We start from the raw sequence: 17,455 nt of genomic DNA, 5'->3' as shown, positions 1-17,455 counted from the left end.
AACAGCGATGATGAACAGGTGCACTAAACGAGACACAGGTGAAATGCATGATGAGACGGTGGTGTCAGAAAACCGGTGACGTCGACCGCCGGGGCCCGCCCGCTGCAGGGGGAGGTGAACCAGCAGAGGTCGCAGTCGTCACATAATTTTAATTCTTCTGTTACTCACTCAAAACCTTCCTTTCGACTTTTTGGGAAATGAAAGAAAAAGGTGCAGTGGTCTCTTCATTTTTTCTGGAGCTGTATATATATAAGAAGATTTATAAGAAGACAACTTGTAACAAATGATAATCACTGATAAATGCAGAAAAACCTTTTCACTGTCTGTTCACATTAATTATTGATGCTTTGCTCAAGGAAAGACACAGGGTCTGACAAACCCGACCCAGATCTGCTAGTTAGGGCTATATAATATAGGTCTTATTTTTCTGGTTGTTCTATTTGTATTCATTGAGTTGTAAATCCATCCACAGGACTGATATCTAAATACAATATTGGTCAATAACATTCTAACAGGCCAGCTGATGAGTGTGTTGGTACAGAAAGAGAGTCAGTTACAGAGGGACTTTGATGCAGGTGTGAGGACTCCTACAGCATCTCATGGAGGAGGTTTTTGTAGAGCAGAGAGGGAGATCTGATCCACTGTGTAACTAGCAGCACAGAAATACACAGCACTGAATTCTGGAGTAGTCGGATTAATGGTTAAGGTGCTTTTATGATTAGCACTAGCATTTCCATCCAAAGTTATATTAAATCCAGTGTCAGGCTTTTTTGATGTCCCTGCCATGTATCCAAGAAATATTAACTTTCTATGTTGATCTTGTTTGTACCAGAGGATAACGTTTGAGCTTGATATACTATGTGAACACTCTATCTTAGCCGACTCTCTCTGATTAGCAAACAGGTCTGCTGGATTCTGGTGAACCTGGTCACTTAGAGAAGACCCTGTAGAAAAATAAAAAAAGATTTATTCATTCACCTGTCCAGAAAGGCCAGAACAAATAAGGATATTATGATGACGATTATTTCAATGCTCTGAATAAATACCTGCAGCCCAGACTGTGTAAACCATAGTGATGAAGTGAAGAACTCTGATCATGTTGACTCAGTGTTGATGACAGAAACAACGAGCCAAACCGCTCCACATTATTTAGAGGTGTCTTTCATCACGTCATATCAGTGAGTTTGTAGTGGGACTCCTTATGGGAACATTTAAACATCTGCAGCACTTCTGTCTGCTGTGCTCCCCTAACAGACCACCAGAGGATTTTCCTGTAATGTCAAATGGTTGAAGTCAGGTGAAGATGTTTTATTTCAGACAATAAAATGAAACCACAACCCCGTTTCCAAAAAACAATGCAATGTTGTGCAAATCATTTTAACCCTTTATTCAGCAGAAAATAGTACAAAGACAACATATCAAAAGTTTAAACTGAGATATTTTATTGTTTCTTAAAAAATGTATGCCCAATTTGAATTTGATGCTAGTGACACGTTTCAAAAAAGTTGGGACAAATACTACATAATACAGGAAAAGGTTTGTTATGCTAAAATACTAAACCTTGTGGAATATCACACATCTAATTTGGACAATTGGCAACAGGTCAGTAAAATAATTGGGTATTAAAAGATCATTCTGGAGAGGATGGGTCTGTCAGAAGTGAGGATGAGGAGGTGTTCACGCAAGGAAATAGTGCAACAATTTATGAGTAACATTTCTCAGTGTAAAAATGCAGAGTTTGGGGATTTCATGAAGTCATTAAAAGATTCAGAGAATCCGGAGAAATCTGTACCCAAGGGACCATGCCGAAAAGCAGTATCAATCAATCAATCAAATTTAATATAAAAAGCCCTTTTTACATCAGCACTTGTCACAAAGTGCTTTTACAAAACACCCAGCCTGAAACCCCAAGGAGCAAACAACAGTAGTGTTGAATTTCAGTGGCAAGCAAAAACTCCCAAAGAAGGCCGAAATTTAGGAAGAAACCTAGAGAGGACCCAGGCTCAGAGGGGTGACCAGTCCTCTTCTGGCTGTGCTGGGTGAACATATTAAGAGTACAAATTGTAATAATTAATAAAAGCATGTGGGCTGAGTCCAGAGTCTATTTATACTTAGTCCAGGTCGGAAGCATGATCAGATGGACAAGGACAGGGACAACATGGTGGAGGTGTCAGCACAGTGGCAACTGAAATCGTCAGGTATCGTCTTGATCTGTAATACAACCAGGAGGACTTTGGACAGGGACAGTAACAGGTCTTTCAAGCCAGGTACTCCTCAGGTATGGGCGAGGAGCTTTAAAATGGCAGGAGACAGGGAAAATTAGATCTACAAGGATTTATAGTGGAGAAGGAGAACTGACCCTACTCCCCCGGCACAATAATATAGCAGCGTAAGACCTTGGGGCTGAGACAGGGGGTTCCGGTGACACTGTGGCCCCATCTCGGGGAGGCCCCGGACAGGGCCCAACAAGCCGGAAATCAGTCCACACACATTGCCAAGCATCAACCAAAGGGACACCCACCAACTGCCACCATGAATTAGGGCCGAGTATTGCCAGTAGAGTACAGCCCAATTGCACAAGTGTGCAACAGAGAGACAACAACAAGATAGTGAACAGTATCATGCCTTTCTGGTTACCTTCACACCCCTGGGCCAGATTACACTTAATCATAGACCATGCTGTAAAGATGAGTCTTTAGTACACACTTGAAAGTTTGCATAATTTCACAGTAGTGGAGCTCTATAAGAGAAGGCCCTGCCTCCTGCTGTTTGTTATGTACAATTAAAAGGCCTGCATCTTGCGATCTAAGGTTACGTGTAGGTATGTATGGCTGGATCATTTCAGCGAGGTAAGTAGGAGCAAGTCCATGTATTGATTCATAGGTTAACAATAAAACCTTAAAATAAGCCCTAACCCTGACAGGCAGCCAGTGTAAAGAGGCTAGTACAGGAGTAATGTGTTCAAAAAACATTTCTAGTTAGGATTCTAGCAGCCGTGTGCGGCACAAATTAAAGTTTATTTATTCATTTGTCAGGGTAACGGGAAAGTAGAGCATTGCAGTAATCTAATCTAGAAGTAACAAAAGCATGGATTAGTTTTTCTGCATCAGTTTTTGATAGAAAGTTTCAGTTGCGAAGATGAAAATAAGCAACTCTTGAGACATATTTTACATGTTCATCAAAGGAGATGTCACGGTCAAGGATAACGGCAAGGTTTTTTTTACAGTTTTTTGGAATACGACCATGAAGCCGTTGGGGTTCACAGTGAGATCTGCCAAAAAGGCTCTTTGTTTTTTGGGTCCTAAAACAACCATTTATTTTTTTCTTGAGTTTAAAAGCAGGAAGTTCTCTGTCATCCACTTCTGAATATTTGAAACACATGCTTCCAAAGTAGCTAATTTTGGGACTTCTCCATAGTTCATTAAAATATATAACTGTGTGTCATCAGCATAAACGTGAAAATTGACACTGTGATTCTGGATTACATCACCCAGAGGCAGCATATATAGTGAGAACAATAATGGGCCCAGAAACGAGCCTTGAGGAACACCAAATCATTGTTTAATATGTTTAATCATTTGCCTATCATTGTTTAATATGTCAGGATCCTGATTAGATTTTAATTTCCACTCTTTTTAGTGAGTTTGGTACACATCCGGAGGAAAGGGAGCAATTTATTATGTTCAACATTGGCTGACCGAGCACAGGAAATAGCTCCTTAAGTAATCTTGGTGGAATCGTGTCTAGCTGACAATTTGTGGGTTAAGACACGTATATTGGACCCTCAGGCGGCACTGCATTAAAAACGAATATGATTCTGTAGTGGAAATCATTGCATGGACTCAGGAAAACATCTGACAACCATTGTCTGTGAACACAGTACATCGCTAAATCCACAAATGCAAATTAAAATTCAAGACCTGTCTCAAGAGTTGCTTATTTTCATCTTCGAAACATTGCAAAAATTTGAAACTTTCTATCAAAAACTGATGCAGAAAAATTAATCCCTGCTTTCGTTACTTCTAGACTAGATTACTGCAATGCTCTTCTCTCTGGTTATCCAGACAAATTAATAAATAAACTTCAATTAGTGCTGCACACGGCTGCTAGAATCCTAACTAGAACAAAACAATTTGAACACATTACTCCTGTCCTGGCGTCCTTACATAGGCTGCCTGTTAGGGTTAGGGCTGATTTTATGGTTTTACTCTTAACCTATAAATCAATACATGGACTTGCTCCTACTTACCTTGCTGAAATGATCCAGCCATACATACCTACACGTAACCTTAGATCACAAGATGCAGGCCTTTTAATTGTACCTAGAATTTCTAAACAAACAGCTGGCGGCAGGGCCTTTTCTCATAGAGCTCCACTCCTGTGGAATGATCTGCCAATTAAGGTTAGAAATCAAACTCAATGCAAACATTCAAGTGTCTACTAAAAACTCATCTCCACAGCACGGTTTATAATTAGGTGTAGCCTGGCCCGGGGGCGTGAATGTGACCAGTAGGCTTGATACTGTCCACCCTTGCTGTCTTGCCAGGTGGGCTCTCGTCGCCACTGGGATGCCCTCCCTCCAATACCTTTCGAGGGAAGAGTCACTGGCTTGTTGTTGACACTCTGTTGCGCACTTGTGCAATTGGGCTGTACGCTGCTGGCAATACTCAGCCCTCATTCAGGGGGGTTGCGGTTGGTGGGTGTCCCTTTGGTTGATGCCTGGCAATGTGGGTGGATTGATTTCCTGCCTGTTGGGCCCTGTCCGGGGCCTCCCCCGGGTAGGGCCACAGTGTCACCGATACATCTGGTTGTAGAAAGATCCCTTAGTATGACTACAGTTGATCTGAACATCTCTGTCTTTTTGTCCCCAGAGTAAGAAAGGGCTCTGAGTCACATCACTCCCATCAGTAAGACCTGAATGTGAACAGATACACATTTTCAAGATAATACATTTTCCAAGATGCGGTTAGACCTGAATACATGAAGAACTAGTAAGGCCATAGAGATGTCATAGACAGAGCTGACCAGATCAGATGTCATTGAAAATCTTAACTGATTAAAGCTCATTATAACTAATATAACAGTACCTGTCCAGAGTAATGAGACAGAGAACCTGATGAGGAGTGTGATCATGATGTCAGATGTCAGAGTAGTGGAGAGAAAAACAGATGAGGTAGAAAGAGAGAAAGAGAGCGAGAGGGAGAGACATGAGTGAAAACAGGATTTGGAGGGACTGGAGGGAGAGGACAGCGATAGAAACAGGATATGACAACATAACCATGTCATTTCTGATGATTAGCAATGATAATATACTGTTAATAGTAACAAGTTGCACATGGTCAGATAAGATCAACATGCTGATGTCATAATCCATCTGTCATGTCCTGGCATGGCCAGCTTGCCCTCTCTCCCTCAGTTCATCATGGACACCTGTTTTCATCCATCACAGACCCTGATTAAGTCCTTGGTTCCCCACTGTATTCTGATGGTCTTTGTTTTAGTAATACCCCAATGTCATGTTGTTATTTTCTGGTTCTGTGTTTCATGTGTTGTGTATATGTACAGTATATAATATTTAAGTTAAATCACTAAAATACCTCAGTAGAATGCATCTTTAGTAAGAAAATAATCTAAAAACCACTAAAAGGATTATGATCACAGAGTTGGTTTAATTCAAAATGGATTTTACTGTAGACATTTTTACAACTTCATACATAATGATGACAGTGTATCCATTACATATATTTATTCATTAAACAACAGTTTCTGGTAAGCATCTAGGGAGTACAAAAGTTCACTGTTATTATTCAAGGGCTTTCTTAAAGAAATAATGTTAAATAACTTTTACATTTGTCAGACGTTTTGTATCGTACTTAAAAGATATAGAAAACAAAGAATGAATTGGACCATCATTTTCCTGTTCTATTTTCATTGAATCTTTGGGGCTTTCTGGAAAATTAAACAGCACAGTTGCCAGTGTAAGTTGCCAGCGTTATTTTAATGATCACATTGGATAAATCTTTGTGCCATCTTTTTAGCTACTGTACCTAGCATGCAGAACACCTAAGTGCCTGCAGCTAGCCGTCAATCAAAAGTGATGCCAGGTACAATCAGATTTCCATTCCATTCAAGCATATCTCAGACTTCTGTACTAGACAGTGTGCACTTTGAAACTCTTGGAAGTTCACCCTTGAAACAGTGTTACAATTCAGAGGCATACTGTATGAGGTTTAAGGTAAAATATGTACGGGGGGTTTGAGCTATAGTAGGGTCGTGGTATGGGGCTATAGGTGTTTGTTTGATCTATTGGGTTGAAGTATACAGGGGTTGAGCTATAGGAAGATTGAGTGTGTGTGTGTGCGTCTGTGTGTGTGTGCATGTGTGTGTGTGCGCGTGTGTGTGTGTGTGTGCGTGTGTGCGCGCGTGTGTGTGTGCGTCTGTGTGTTTGCAGAGGGACTCCCCTCACAAAAGCCATCTGACAGGTACAAACAGCTATTGAACCTAAAAAGGATTTAGAATTGACTTTGGAGGAATGTTGATATTTTTACAGGTCTGGTTAATTGAGCAGTAAAAAAATCCAGTCTTGTGTTTGACTGTTTGTATTTTTCCATAAGTGTTTGTGTGTTTTGTTGTATTTTCCAGTTTTAATAGATTTCCACTTCTAATGAGAGACTCCCTCTGTTCTCGTAAGTCAGGGATTAGTCAGCCCAGTTATTTACATACAACACACACAAACACACCAAACTATTGTTGATCACAAACTGCATTGTTTTTTCACTGTATTGTTAGCATTCTTCGTCATGCTCAAATAAACCTCTCTAGTTCATACAAATTCATACTTCTTGAGGTTCAGTTATGATGTTTTTTGTGGTGATTGACATGCTGCTTAGGCCAACACATGCAGGGCAAAAAGACTTGCTGCATTAAACAACATCACTTTGAACGACATCAACAAACCTAGAATAAACCCCAGCTAATGGTGTATACTCAGGCAAAGGAAAGCTGCCCTCTGGTGTTTGATAGTAGAACTTCACCCTGGTACACTGAGTGGTGGACTAGAACTCCACTGGTTGCCCATTTCCTTCTCTCCCTCTCTGGCTCCTGTAACAGGGAGGCAGGGTGAGTCCTGTAACAGGGGTAGGACTTAACAGAATATAGAATGGGTCTTGTAATAGGGAGGTGGGATATAACACGAGGTGGGATTGGTCCTGTAACAGGTAGGTAGGATGTAAAAGAGAGGTAGGATGTAACAGGAGGTAGGATTGGTCCTGTAACAGGGAGGTAGGATGTAACAGGAGGTAGGATTGGTCCTGTAACAGGGAGGTAGGATGTAACAGGAGGTAGGATTAGTCCTGTAACAGGGAGGTGGGATGGAACAGGAGGTAGGATGGGTCCTGAAGGAGGGAGGTGGGATGTAACAGGAGGTAGGATGGGTCCTGGAGGAGGGAGGTGGAATGGAACAGGAGGTAGGATGGGTCCTGGAGGAGGGAGGTGGGATGGAACAGAAGGTAGGATGGGTCCTGGAGGAGGGAGGTGGGATGGAACAGGAGGTAGGATGGCTCCTGAAAGAGGGAGGTAGTATGTAACAGAAGGTAGGACTCTGGTTGAGTTGTATGAAAGGTTAGGTTGCCCTACAGTAGCTTCATAATCTCCATTGTTTAAGAGATCTTCTGACTTGCTCGGGAGTTCCTAAATGCGATTTGAACAAACTAACAGATTATTTGAACTGCCTTCTAACGTAACCCTGGTTCTATAAACCAAGCACAGGTTTTTACGGTTTCTTGAAAGACACCATTTTAAAATAAGGTGATTTAGATTGTAAAATATAGGTAGATTAAAATGAAGGATTAAGCCGATGTAAAGGCTAAAAACGATCAGACCCCTGTGTGATGTCACTACACCCTCACATTTTCCAGGTCAGGGGTCAGGTAAGCGGGGCAGGTGCGGTCAGGTGAAGGTGTTGAAATCAGTCTTATTGTGTAGTGGGATGCCCTCGGAGGAGCGGAACTCAGCTGCGATGTCATCGAAGGTACGTCCCTTAGTCTCTGGGAGGCGTCGCCAGGTGTAGGAGAAGGCAATCAATGCCATGATCATGAAGAGAAGATACACATAGGCACCACATAGTTTCTACAAGAGGGAAGGAATGAAGGAACACAAAGCACTTCATACAAAGAGACAAGACAATAAACATGAAGGTAGATATTAGTGGTGGAAAGATCAGGACTAGTATACCAGTAGTGGTGGAAAGATCAGGACTAGTACAAACCAGTAGGAGTGGGAAAACCAGGACTAGTACAAACCAGTAGGGGTGGTAAGATCAGGACTAGTACATACCAGTAGGGGTGGGAAGATCAGGTCTAGTACATACCAGTAGGGGTGGGAAGACCAGGACTAGTATATACCAGTAGGGGTGGGAAGATCAGGACTAGTATATACCAGTAGAGGTGGGAAGACCAGGACTAGTATATACCAGTAGGGGTGGGAAGATCAGGACTAGTATATACCAGTAGAGGTGGGAAGAACAGGACTAGTACATACCAGTAGGGGTGGGAAGACCAGGACTAGAACATACCAGTAGGGGTGGGAAGAACAGGACTAGTATATACTAGTAGGGGTGGGAAGATCAGGACTAGTATATACCAGTAGAGGTGGGAAGACCAGGACTAGTATATACCAGTAGGGGTGGGAAGAACAGGACTAGTACATACCAGTAGGGGTGGGAAGAACAGGACTAGTATATACTAGTAGGGGTGGGAAGATCAGGACTAGTATATACCAGTAGAGGTGGGAAGACCAGGACTAGTATATACCAGTAGGGGTGGGAAGAACAGGACTAGTATATACCAGTAGGGGTGGGAAGAACAGGACTAGAACATACCAGTAGGGGTGGGAAGACCAGGACTAGAACATACCAGTAGGGGTGGGAAGAGCAGGGCCAGCAGGAACTTTCCTCCCCAGTTGAGCATGCTGGTGAAGGCCATAGCAATGGGCCTGGCAGGCTGATCAAACAGCTCTGCAGCAATGAACCAGGAAATAGGGCCTGGTCCCACCTCATAGGCCGAAATCAGGAAGAACACTCCCAGCACCTGTAGGCTACGCAGCTCTGGGACGAGGAACTACAGACCATTAAATGGTTAACAATCATATTATGTTGAGAGGTCCAACCAATATTTCATTTTAAACCAAATCCCTCCATTTTGTAGGGGTGCAGTTTACCACTTGGGGCATTCAGGGAACAGTTAGTGTTAATTACCGTCTCACTTCTGATTTTTCACCTAGCAGGCTTGGGTTTTGAATCTAACATTCTTTCGGTTACTGGTCAGGTGCTCTAAATGTCAATCAATCATACACGCTCACAGTTGTTGCACTTGGAGTATTGAAAAGAGTCTTTGGACCGAGATCCCATCTTACCAGGACTGAGTCTATGACAGTCATGGAGAGGTTGCACACAGCTAGACACATGAAGCCAGTCAACAGCAGCCTCCTGCGGCCAGCCTTTTCCATTAGCAAAAACTGAGGAAAACCAGACAGAAGAAGGTAATGTTTTTTGGTGGTGCCATAGTGGAAAACCACACTTTAATAGATGAAGTTGGGTCTTGGAAAGTTGTGAGACTATAAACGTCTACAGAATGTCACTCCAACAACCTCAATGTATACTTACAAAGATATGTCACATTTATCGATAACACATTACAGGCATTGTGTTTATATGATATCATTATAAAAGAGTAAAATATATTACAGTATCTAATAGTGTACTGTAATGTATTTTACTTTTGCAAGCAAGTTCATTTATACTTTGTATTTTACTCTGCCATAATTTATTGTATTTTACTCTACTATAATTTATTGTGGTGTATTTTACTCTACTATAATGTACTGTGGTGTATTTTACTCTACTATAATGTACTGTAGTGTATTTTACTCTACTATAATGTACTGTAGTGTATTTTACTGGGCTTACCGCTACCAGAGTGAAAGTCACATTCACAGCCCCCACACCCAGTGTCAGGTACTTGGCTTCATCAAAGTTAGACTTGTCAAACATCTTGGTGGAATAATTTATGATCTGAAAAACAGAAGGGGGTTTTAAGATCATATATTTCCTGCCAATGTGGTGACAGGGTTCTCTACTACGTCATTGAGGTGACAGGGTTCTCTACTGCGTCATTGAGGTGACAGGGTTCTCTACTGCGTCATTGAGGTGACAGGGTTCTCCACTGCGTCATTTAGGTGACAGGGTTCTCTACTGCCTCATTGAGGTGACAGGGTTCTCTACTGCGTCATTTAGGTGACAGGGTTCTCTACTGCCTCATTGAGCTGACAGAGTCCTCTACTGCCTCATTGAGGTGACAGGGTTCTCTACTGCCTCAGGGAAGTGACAGAGTCCTCTACTACATCATTGAGGTGACAGAGTCCTCTACTGCCTCATTGAGGTGACAGAGTCCTCTACTGCCTCATTGAGGTGACTGGAGAGGCTGATGTAGAGGGAGAACAGGGAGAAATGAGAGAGGGAGGAGACGGTGATGGAGAGGGAGAATGGGGATAAATGAGAGAGGGAGGAGACGGTGATGGAGAGGGAGAATGGGGAGAAATGAGAGAGGGAGGAGACAGTGATGTGGAGGGTGGAGAGAATAATGTGGATGGAATGACAAGGGCAAGAGGAGAGGGAGAAGAGGGAAAGAGGCTGGGGGAGAGGAGAGTTGGAGGAGACAGTGATGGGGAGAGAGGAGAGGGAGAGGAGGGGAAGGAGCAGAAGTGAAAGAAATGAGTCCTGGGGCTTAAATCATTCAAAACCACAACCATGCATGTGTGTGAATATTCAAGGTTAAGTACAGAACTAGCTTTATATTCCACCAGTCTGGTGGACATAACAAGGACGTGAGCCAGAATATTCCACAATGTTTTCCCCTCAAAGAAAATGGTTTTCAAACTGAAGAGGAAACTCTAAGGGGAAGGATTTTCCACCTGAATTTCCTTGACTCATTTCTCATTGAATACAGCCAAATGTGAAATGTACCGCGTTGAACCCGGACAGCTGTGATCCTAGGTTGACAATGAGAACGATCATGATTGGCTGTCGGTAGGAGCGTTTCGTGAAGAACTCCCTGACGGTCAGAGCTGATTGGGTGTGAGCCGCCTCCTCCTTCATCTCCTCCAGCTCGGTGTACACCTTGTTCTTTGAGCCCCTCAGACGCCTCAGGGCTGGGGGCAACACAATCAATACATCAATCAACTGAATGTATTCAGAGAGCCCTTTGTACATCAATGGTTGTCAATGAACTGCTTACAGTGGACCAGCCTAGTAGACATCAAACCGCAAGCAGAACCACAATGACAACATACCTGGTTAAAGGAACCCAGGACGCCAAATATACAACCATATTTGGGATCGTTTTTCCAACAAGGAAACGCTTTTCTGGTAGATTGATTCGTTTTTGTGAAGACCTTTTTATGGAGTATCTGATGACATGCTTAGTGATTAACAAAAAAAAATTTCAATCAGTTAACATTACCTGTTCTGAACATTACCAATTCTGTTCCGTACATTACCTGTTCTGAACATTACCAATTCTGTTCTGAACATTACCTGTTCTGAACATTACCCATTCTGTTCCGTACATTACCTATTCTGAACATTACCCATTCTGTTCCGTACATTACCTGTTCTGAACATTACCCATTCTGTTCCGTACATTACCCGTTCTGAACATTACCCATTCTGTTCTGTACATTACATGTTCTGTTGTGTACATCTGAGAAAGGGCTCCACCTCATTAAAATGCTTGGTCATACTGTTGACCATATGTGGCAACATAACTCACCCTTCGCTGCCTTAGACTCCTGGTCTCTGTTGATGAGCAGATATCTGGGGCTCTCAGGGCAGAAGGGGAGGGCCAGGTATTGCAGCAGGGCAGGTATCAAAGACAGGGACAGCATTATGGCCCACAGCTCCTCTGTCCCCAGCACTGTCTCAATGCCCACAATCTGGTAATAGCACAGATTATTACAGACTGGATATATCACATTATTGCATACTGGAAATCACAAAGTATATTGCATAATGGTAATAACAAAGATGCAGACTGGAAATAACACATATTATTATGTGTTGCAAATAGCATAAAGATTATAACAGATTTGGAATAACAAAATTATTGCATTATAGAAATAACATAGATTATTACTGATTTGAAATAACAGGTTATTACAGACTGGAAATAACACACAGTATTACATACTGGAAATGAAACATGCACTGTATGAACTGTGAAAAAACATCACTGCATTACATAATATGCACTATTACCTAATGAATATAATGACCTAAGAGCCCAAAGACCCCACACCCAGTACATCTTCAGTTTCATAAAAACGAACTATGAGGAGAATGAATGATGAATTCCCGAGCATGACGATAAAAACAAAGTCCCACTACCGCCACGCCGGACCGTATCCACGCTCACCATTCCCAGGAGTATGCCTGTGGCGAAGAACACCTGGTTCAGGGTCGCGAAGGCCCCTCTGAGGTTGGTGGGAGAGACTTCCTGGATGTACAAAGGGTTGAGACTCATCACTAAGCCACAGAACAGACCGAACACCAGCCGGCCAACGATTAGCATCTCAAACGACCCGCAGGCTTTTGAGGAAAACATCAGACACGTTCCCACCACCGACAGGGCATTCACTATGAGGATGGAGTCACGCCTGGGGAGGGGAGGCAGCAAGGACATCCAGTCAGTCCCTTGATCCATCCATGAGAAGGTTAATCAGTTATAGGTTCAAATCACAGAGATGAATGAGCTTCTCTAAAAATAAATACATTCATGTGTTGCGATGCTCTTTGGTAACTTTCTGGTAATTTCCCTGCTTTGCTCTATTAAAGTAGGTAAAGATACATTTAGTTTTTCGTTTCAAAATGCTTGAAAGATTTCTTGAAGGAAGACAAATGACATAAGTGGAACACCAGTGTATGTTGCAGTCCAAGGTAAGCCCACCTGCCGAAGGAGTCGGCCATACACTTGACCCCTAGTGACCCCAGCAGGGCTCCAAAGTCCTTAATGCTGACGGAGAGGGACCACAGGAAGGTCAGGCTGTGATCAGGCATCGACTGATTGTGCCTGGAATGCCAGGTGTGGTTGAAGAACTCCTCGATAATCTGAACCGGATACGGAAATGGAGACAAGTCAAGGATTGTTCACGCCTTGTGCATTTCTCCTCATCTTGTCCACATGCTGATTGTTCCCATTATCTGATGGGTTCTGATAATCAAATCTGATCAGGTCAAGACCAAGACTAACAGCCCATGTTTATAAAAAGGCTTTGATAAGCCAGTTTAGCCCATAAAGCTGAAGCCAATGTTTCTGTGGAGTTAGACAAAAGCATGTGCAAATATACCACATAGATCCAAGGCAGTGAGTTTTTGTAATATGTAATTCTATGAACGATTGTATGCTGGTGAGAGAAAATAACATTATAACCCACATTACAAAGGCATTCATATGCCGCTTATAAGTTATGAAACCTGGTCACAACTAACCTCACGACAGAGACTGCTGATTAAAATGGCACACAGATGTCTCTAAACACCATAATCACTACCGGCCAATGGCAAATGAGAACAGATAGAAAGAGCTGAGAGAGAAAAAGAGAGAGGGAAAGGAGGAACAAAAGAGAAAGACAGAGAGCGAGAGGCAAACCTGGCTATTCCCTCAGATCATACTGACCCACAAAGAATTTGAAATGAAATCAAACATGGAGAAACTCCCATATTGGTTAGGAGAAATACCACAGTGTCCAATCACAGCAGCATGATTTGTGACCTGTTCCCATGAGGAATGGACAACCAGTGGAGCACAAACAACAACAAAGCCCATATTCATGTATTTATTTATCTTCCCTTTTCATTTTCACTTGTAACTATTTGCACATTTTTACATTGCCTATCATCACAACACTCCAATACCATCCTTAAAACGTGTGTGTAACATCTACTTAGAGTTGGAGAATTATTCATTTTTGATAAAAAGGGAGCCCAGAGACAGAAGAGACAGAAAGGGGAGAGAAATAAAGAGAGAGGTCAGAGAGAATGGAGAGGAACAAGATGAGGGAAGAGACCTTGTGAGAGAGAGAGACAGGGAGAGAGACTCTGAGTTAGATCAGCCCACACACAGAGCCCTTCTGCACGACAACTGGATAACATTATCCATCGTTAGTACCTGTGGTCAGAGAGTGACCCCTGTTTTCCTGGCAATGTGACTATTAGAGCCTGAATAGGAAAGTCGTATGTGGTTGTTAGGTTTGTTCAATGTTTCATAGAAGCTGTGACATGTTTGCATGTGGCTGGATGGGATGCAGGTACTACAAGGATTCCCACTGCTCTGCCCACCTGTCCTCACCCCGCTGCCCTCCTGGACCCCGCCCTCACGGCCTCTCCCCCTCCCCACTCTCCCCAGGGTTTGACTCACTCTGGCCGGGGCATTGACGTTACCGGTGTGGTAGCCAATCTGGAGCGAGCCAAACACAGCCACCAGGATGGAGGTCAGAAGTGTGGCTGTCATCGGGCTCTGGTCCCGGGGGTTCAGGAAGAAAACACACATTTTTCAGGAGTCAGGGTCAGTTCACTGACCAATCAACTTGGGCCCAGCCATGGCATGTGACTTCTGGTTCACTTACTGACCAATCAGCTTGGGCCTAGCCATGGCATGTGACTTCTAATTTAATTACTGACCAATCAACTTGGGCCTTGCCATGGTATGTGACCTCTAATTCACACACTGACCAGTCAACTTGAGCCTATCTCTGGTATGTGCTCTTCAGCCCCCAAAGACAAAGTGTTAAGTTAGCAACAGAGACAGTATAGGACCTGAGACAACACCTCGAAAACAAAGGCACTATATATTGTGAACTCTGATCTACTGTATATGTAAATAACCCCTGATGATTTTGATATCTATCTTGTATGAAGAACAGTAAACTAACCTCAGTGGAAGACATTTTGTTGAATGAGATGTAAGATCACTCCCTGAAGAAAGAAAGAAAATCATGTGTGGACAGCCCATATTCTTAAAGTTCTCATTGACATGTTGGTCATTTAGCAGATACTGTCAACCTCTTACTCCTGAATTCAACTAAACAATAGCCAGGGATAAGACAACCATGTCACACTCATTAAGACAACCACGTCACACTCATTAAAACAACCACGTCACACTCATTAAGACAACAATGTCACACTCATTAAGACAACCACGTCACACTCATTAAGACAACCACGTCACACTCATTAAGACAACCATGTCACACTCATTAAGACTACCACGTCACACTCATTAAGACAACCACGTCACACTCATTAAGACAACCACGTCACACTCATTAAGACAACCATGTCACACTCATTAAGACAACCACGTCACACTCATTAAGACAACCATGTCACACTCATTAAGACAACCATGTCACACTCATTAAGACAACCACGTCACACTCATTAAGACAACCACGTCACACTCATTAAGACAACCACGTCACACTCATTAAAACAACCACCTCACATTCATTAGGATAACCACGTCACACTCATTAAGACAACCACGTCACACTCATTAAGACAACCATGTCACACTCATTAGGACAACCACGTCACACTCATTAAGACAACCATGTCACACTCATTAAGACAACCACGTCACACTCATTAGGACAACCACGTCACACTCATTAAGACAACCACGTCACACTCATTAAGACAACCATGTCACACTCATTAAGACAACCACGTCACACTCATTAGGACAACCATGTCACACTCATTAGGACAACCATTTCACACTCATTAAGACAACCACGTCACACTCATTAAGACAACCACGTCACACTCATTAAGACAACCACGTCACACTCATTAAGACAACCATGTCACACTCATTAAGACAACCACGTCACACTCATTAGGACAACCATGTCACACTCATTAAGACAACCACGTCACACTCATTAAGACAAACACGTCACACTCATTAAGACAACCACGTCACACTCATTAGGACAACCACGTCACACTCATTAAGACAACCATGTCACACTCATTAGGACAACCACGTCACACTCATTAAGACAACCACGTCACACTCATTAAGACAACCACGTCACACTCCAGCCAACAGGAAAATGAAGACGAAGCACAGGTTAAGTCACAGGCTGCAATGGCAGTAGAATGCTGTGTCAAGAGAGCAAACAAATAATACCTGTTTATTCCACCATTAAATGCCATGAAATAATTTTAAAACCTGGATCGTTGTTAAAGACATTGAAACAAAGACTGTGAGAAAGAATGTTACATGCACACATTAAGTACATAGTTGAGGCTTTGGCTGACACACATCCAAGGCAAAAATAGCCATAGTTTCACAAGAAGAGACAGTCTTGATGTCCGAAATGGCCGAACATCCGTCAGATGGACACTTACCAGAGCCGTGTGCTGAACTGGACCTCTCTAACGTCCTCTAATGTCCTCTAAAGTCCTCTAAAGTCCTCTAACGTCCTCTAAAGTCCTCTAGCGTCCTCTAAAGTCCTCTAAAGTCCTCTAACTGGAATCTTTTCCAACACCTGATTATACAATCAGAAATATTCAGTTTGTGTCCTCCCTCTCTTCTCCTGTGAACAACTTATGTTCATCGTCCGTCTTTCATCCATCTCTCCCTCCAGCAGCAGGAGGTCCGCTTCTGTCAATTCCCCACCACACACACACACACACACACACACACACACTCCCATGCATCCAGGACCCCCCCAGGCCCACAGCCCAGTTGCTGGTGGACGATCAGCTTCATGCGTACTGTGATTAAGTCACACCCAGCTGGTGAATTTGGGGCAAGCTTGAGAAAATTTTACAACGATATAGCAGGGCCTCCTTGTCAGATGGAAAAAGCAGAGCCTCCCTGTAACCTTCCCAGAACGGTCTGACGGGCTGGGACGCCGATGAGAGTCAAACGGCACACTGGAATTGAACACATTGTACTTGTGTCACCCCAGAGGCAAAATAAATTAACGGACAAACAAATCTGTGTGAATACTTCGAGCCTCTATAATCTGTAATAACACTACTTATAACCTGCATGAAAACTTCTGTCCTTACACGAATAGTGAAATGTGAAACACCGCCTTTAGTCTGTCCCCACCAGCTTAAGCTTCTGGTGTAAGGTTAACTTTATAATCGGGGCTAGTGTTAGAATTTTAATTCTTTACGGTTTTGGCATTATGGTTTAGGTTTCAGGGTTTGGATAGAAAAACACAACTGTGTGTTTGTGTGCAGGAGGGTTGTGTGTATGAATGTGTATGTAGGGGGTTGTGTGTATGTGTGTGTGTTTATGAGTGTGTGTGTGTGTGTGTGTAGAAAGGTTCTGTGAGTGTGTGTGTGTGTATGAATGTGTGTGTGTAGAGGGGTTCTGTG

The 17,455-nt window shown here is 42.9% G+C and overlaps 1 protein-coding gene across 5 annotated transcripts; it reads right to left on the bottom strand.

Annotated features, from left to right (window-relative positions):
• Window positions 1-5,715: 5,715 nt before the first annotated feature.
• LOC105006684 (solute carrier family 2, facilitated glucose transporter member 1) lies at window positions 5,716-17,017 on the bottom strand. Of its 5 annotated transcripts, XM_020053776.2 has the most exons (12): window positions 16,472-17,015; window positions 14,983-15,025; window positions 14,469-14,567; window positions 12,999-13,159; window positions 12,468-12,708; window positions 11,826-11,988; window positions 11,021-11,205; window positions 9,965-10,069; window positions 9,412-9,513; window positions 8,913-9,116; window positions 7,908-8,127; window positions 7,481-7,562 (listed from the first exon to the last, which is right to left on the bottom strand). In XM_020053776.2, exons 2-11 carry the CDS (start codon window positions 14,995-14,997, stop codon window positions 7,948-7,950), a joined length of 1,455 nt encoding a protein of 484 aa, XP_019909335.2. In that variant the 5' UTR covers window positions 14,998-15,025; window positions 16,472-17,015; the 3' UTR covers window positions 7,481-7,562; window positions 7,908-7,947. The 5 variants fall into 5 exon arrangements, with proteins under 5 accessions (XP_019909336.2, XP_012992968.2, XP_019909335.2 ...); XM_020053775.2 differs by having other exon boundaries at window positions 14,469-15,025; window positions 16,251-17,014; XM_013137514.4 differs by lacking the exon at window positions 7,481-7,562 and adding an exon at window positions 7,015-7,101 and having other exon boundaries at window positions 14,469-17,014.
• Between the last annotated feature and the right edge of the window lie 438 nt (window positions 17,018-17,455).

The sequence above is a fragment of the Esox lucius genome, chromosome 15 (genome assembly GCF_011004845.1).
Source record: "Esox lucius isolate fEsoLuc1 chromosome 15, fEsoLuc1.pri, whole genome shotgun sequence".
Taxonomy (NCBI): Eukaryota; Metazoa; Chordata; class Actinopteri; order Esociformes; family Esocidae; genus Esox; species Esox lucius.
Note: the sequence above shows the minus strand (reverse complement) of the source record. Positions and strands in the feature narration are given on the sequence as shown.

Bases quoted from the DNA above. Each gene is read 5' to 3' on its own strand.
- LOC105006684 (XM_013137514.4), bottom strand. From the start codon at position 14,600: ATGTGTGTTTTCTTCCTGAACCCCCGGGACCAGAGCCCGATGACAGCC. The intron at 11,989-12,467 runs GTGAGCGTGGAT...TGCTATTACCAG, and splicing joins CAGGCATACTCCTGGGAATG to ATTGTGGGCATTGAGACAGT. The intron at 8,128-8,912 runs GTATGTTCTAGT...TCCCTCTTGTAG, and splicing joins TGCTCTTCCCACCCCTACTG to AAACTATGTGGTGCCTATGT.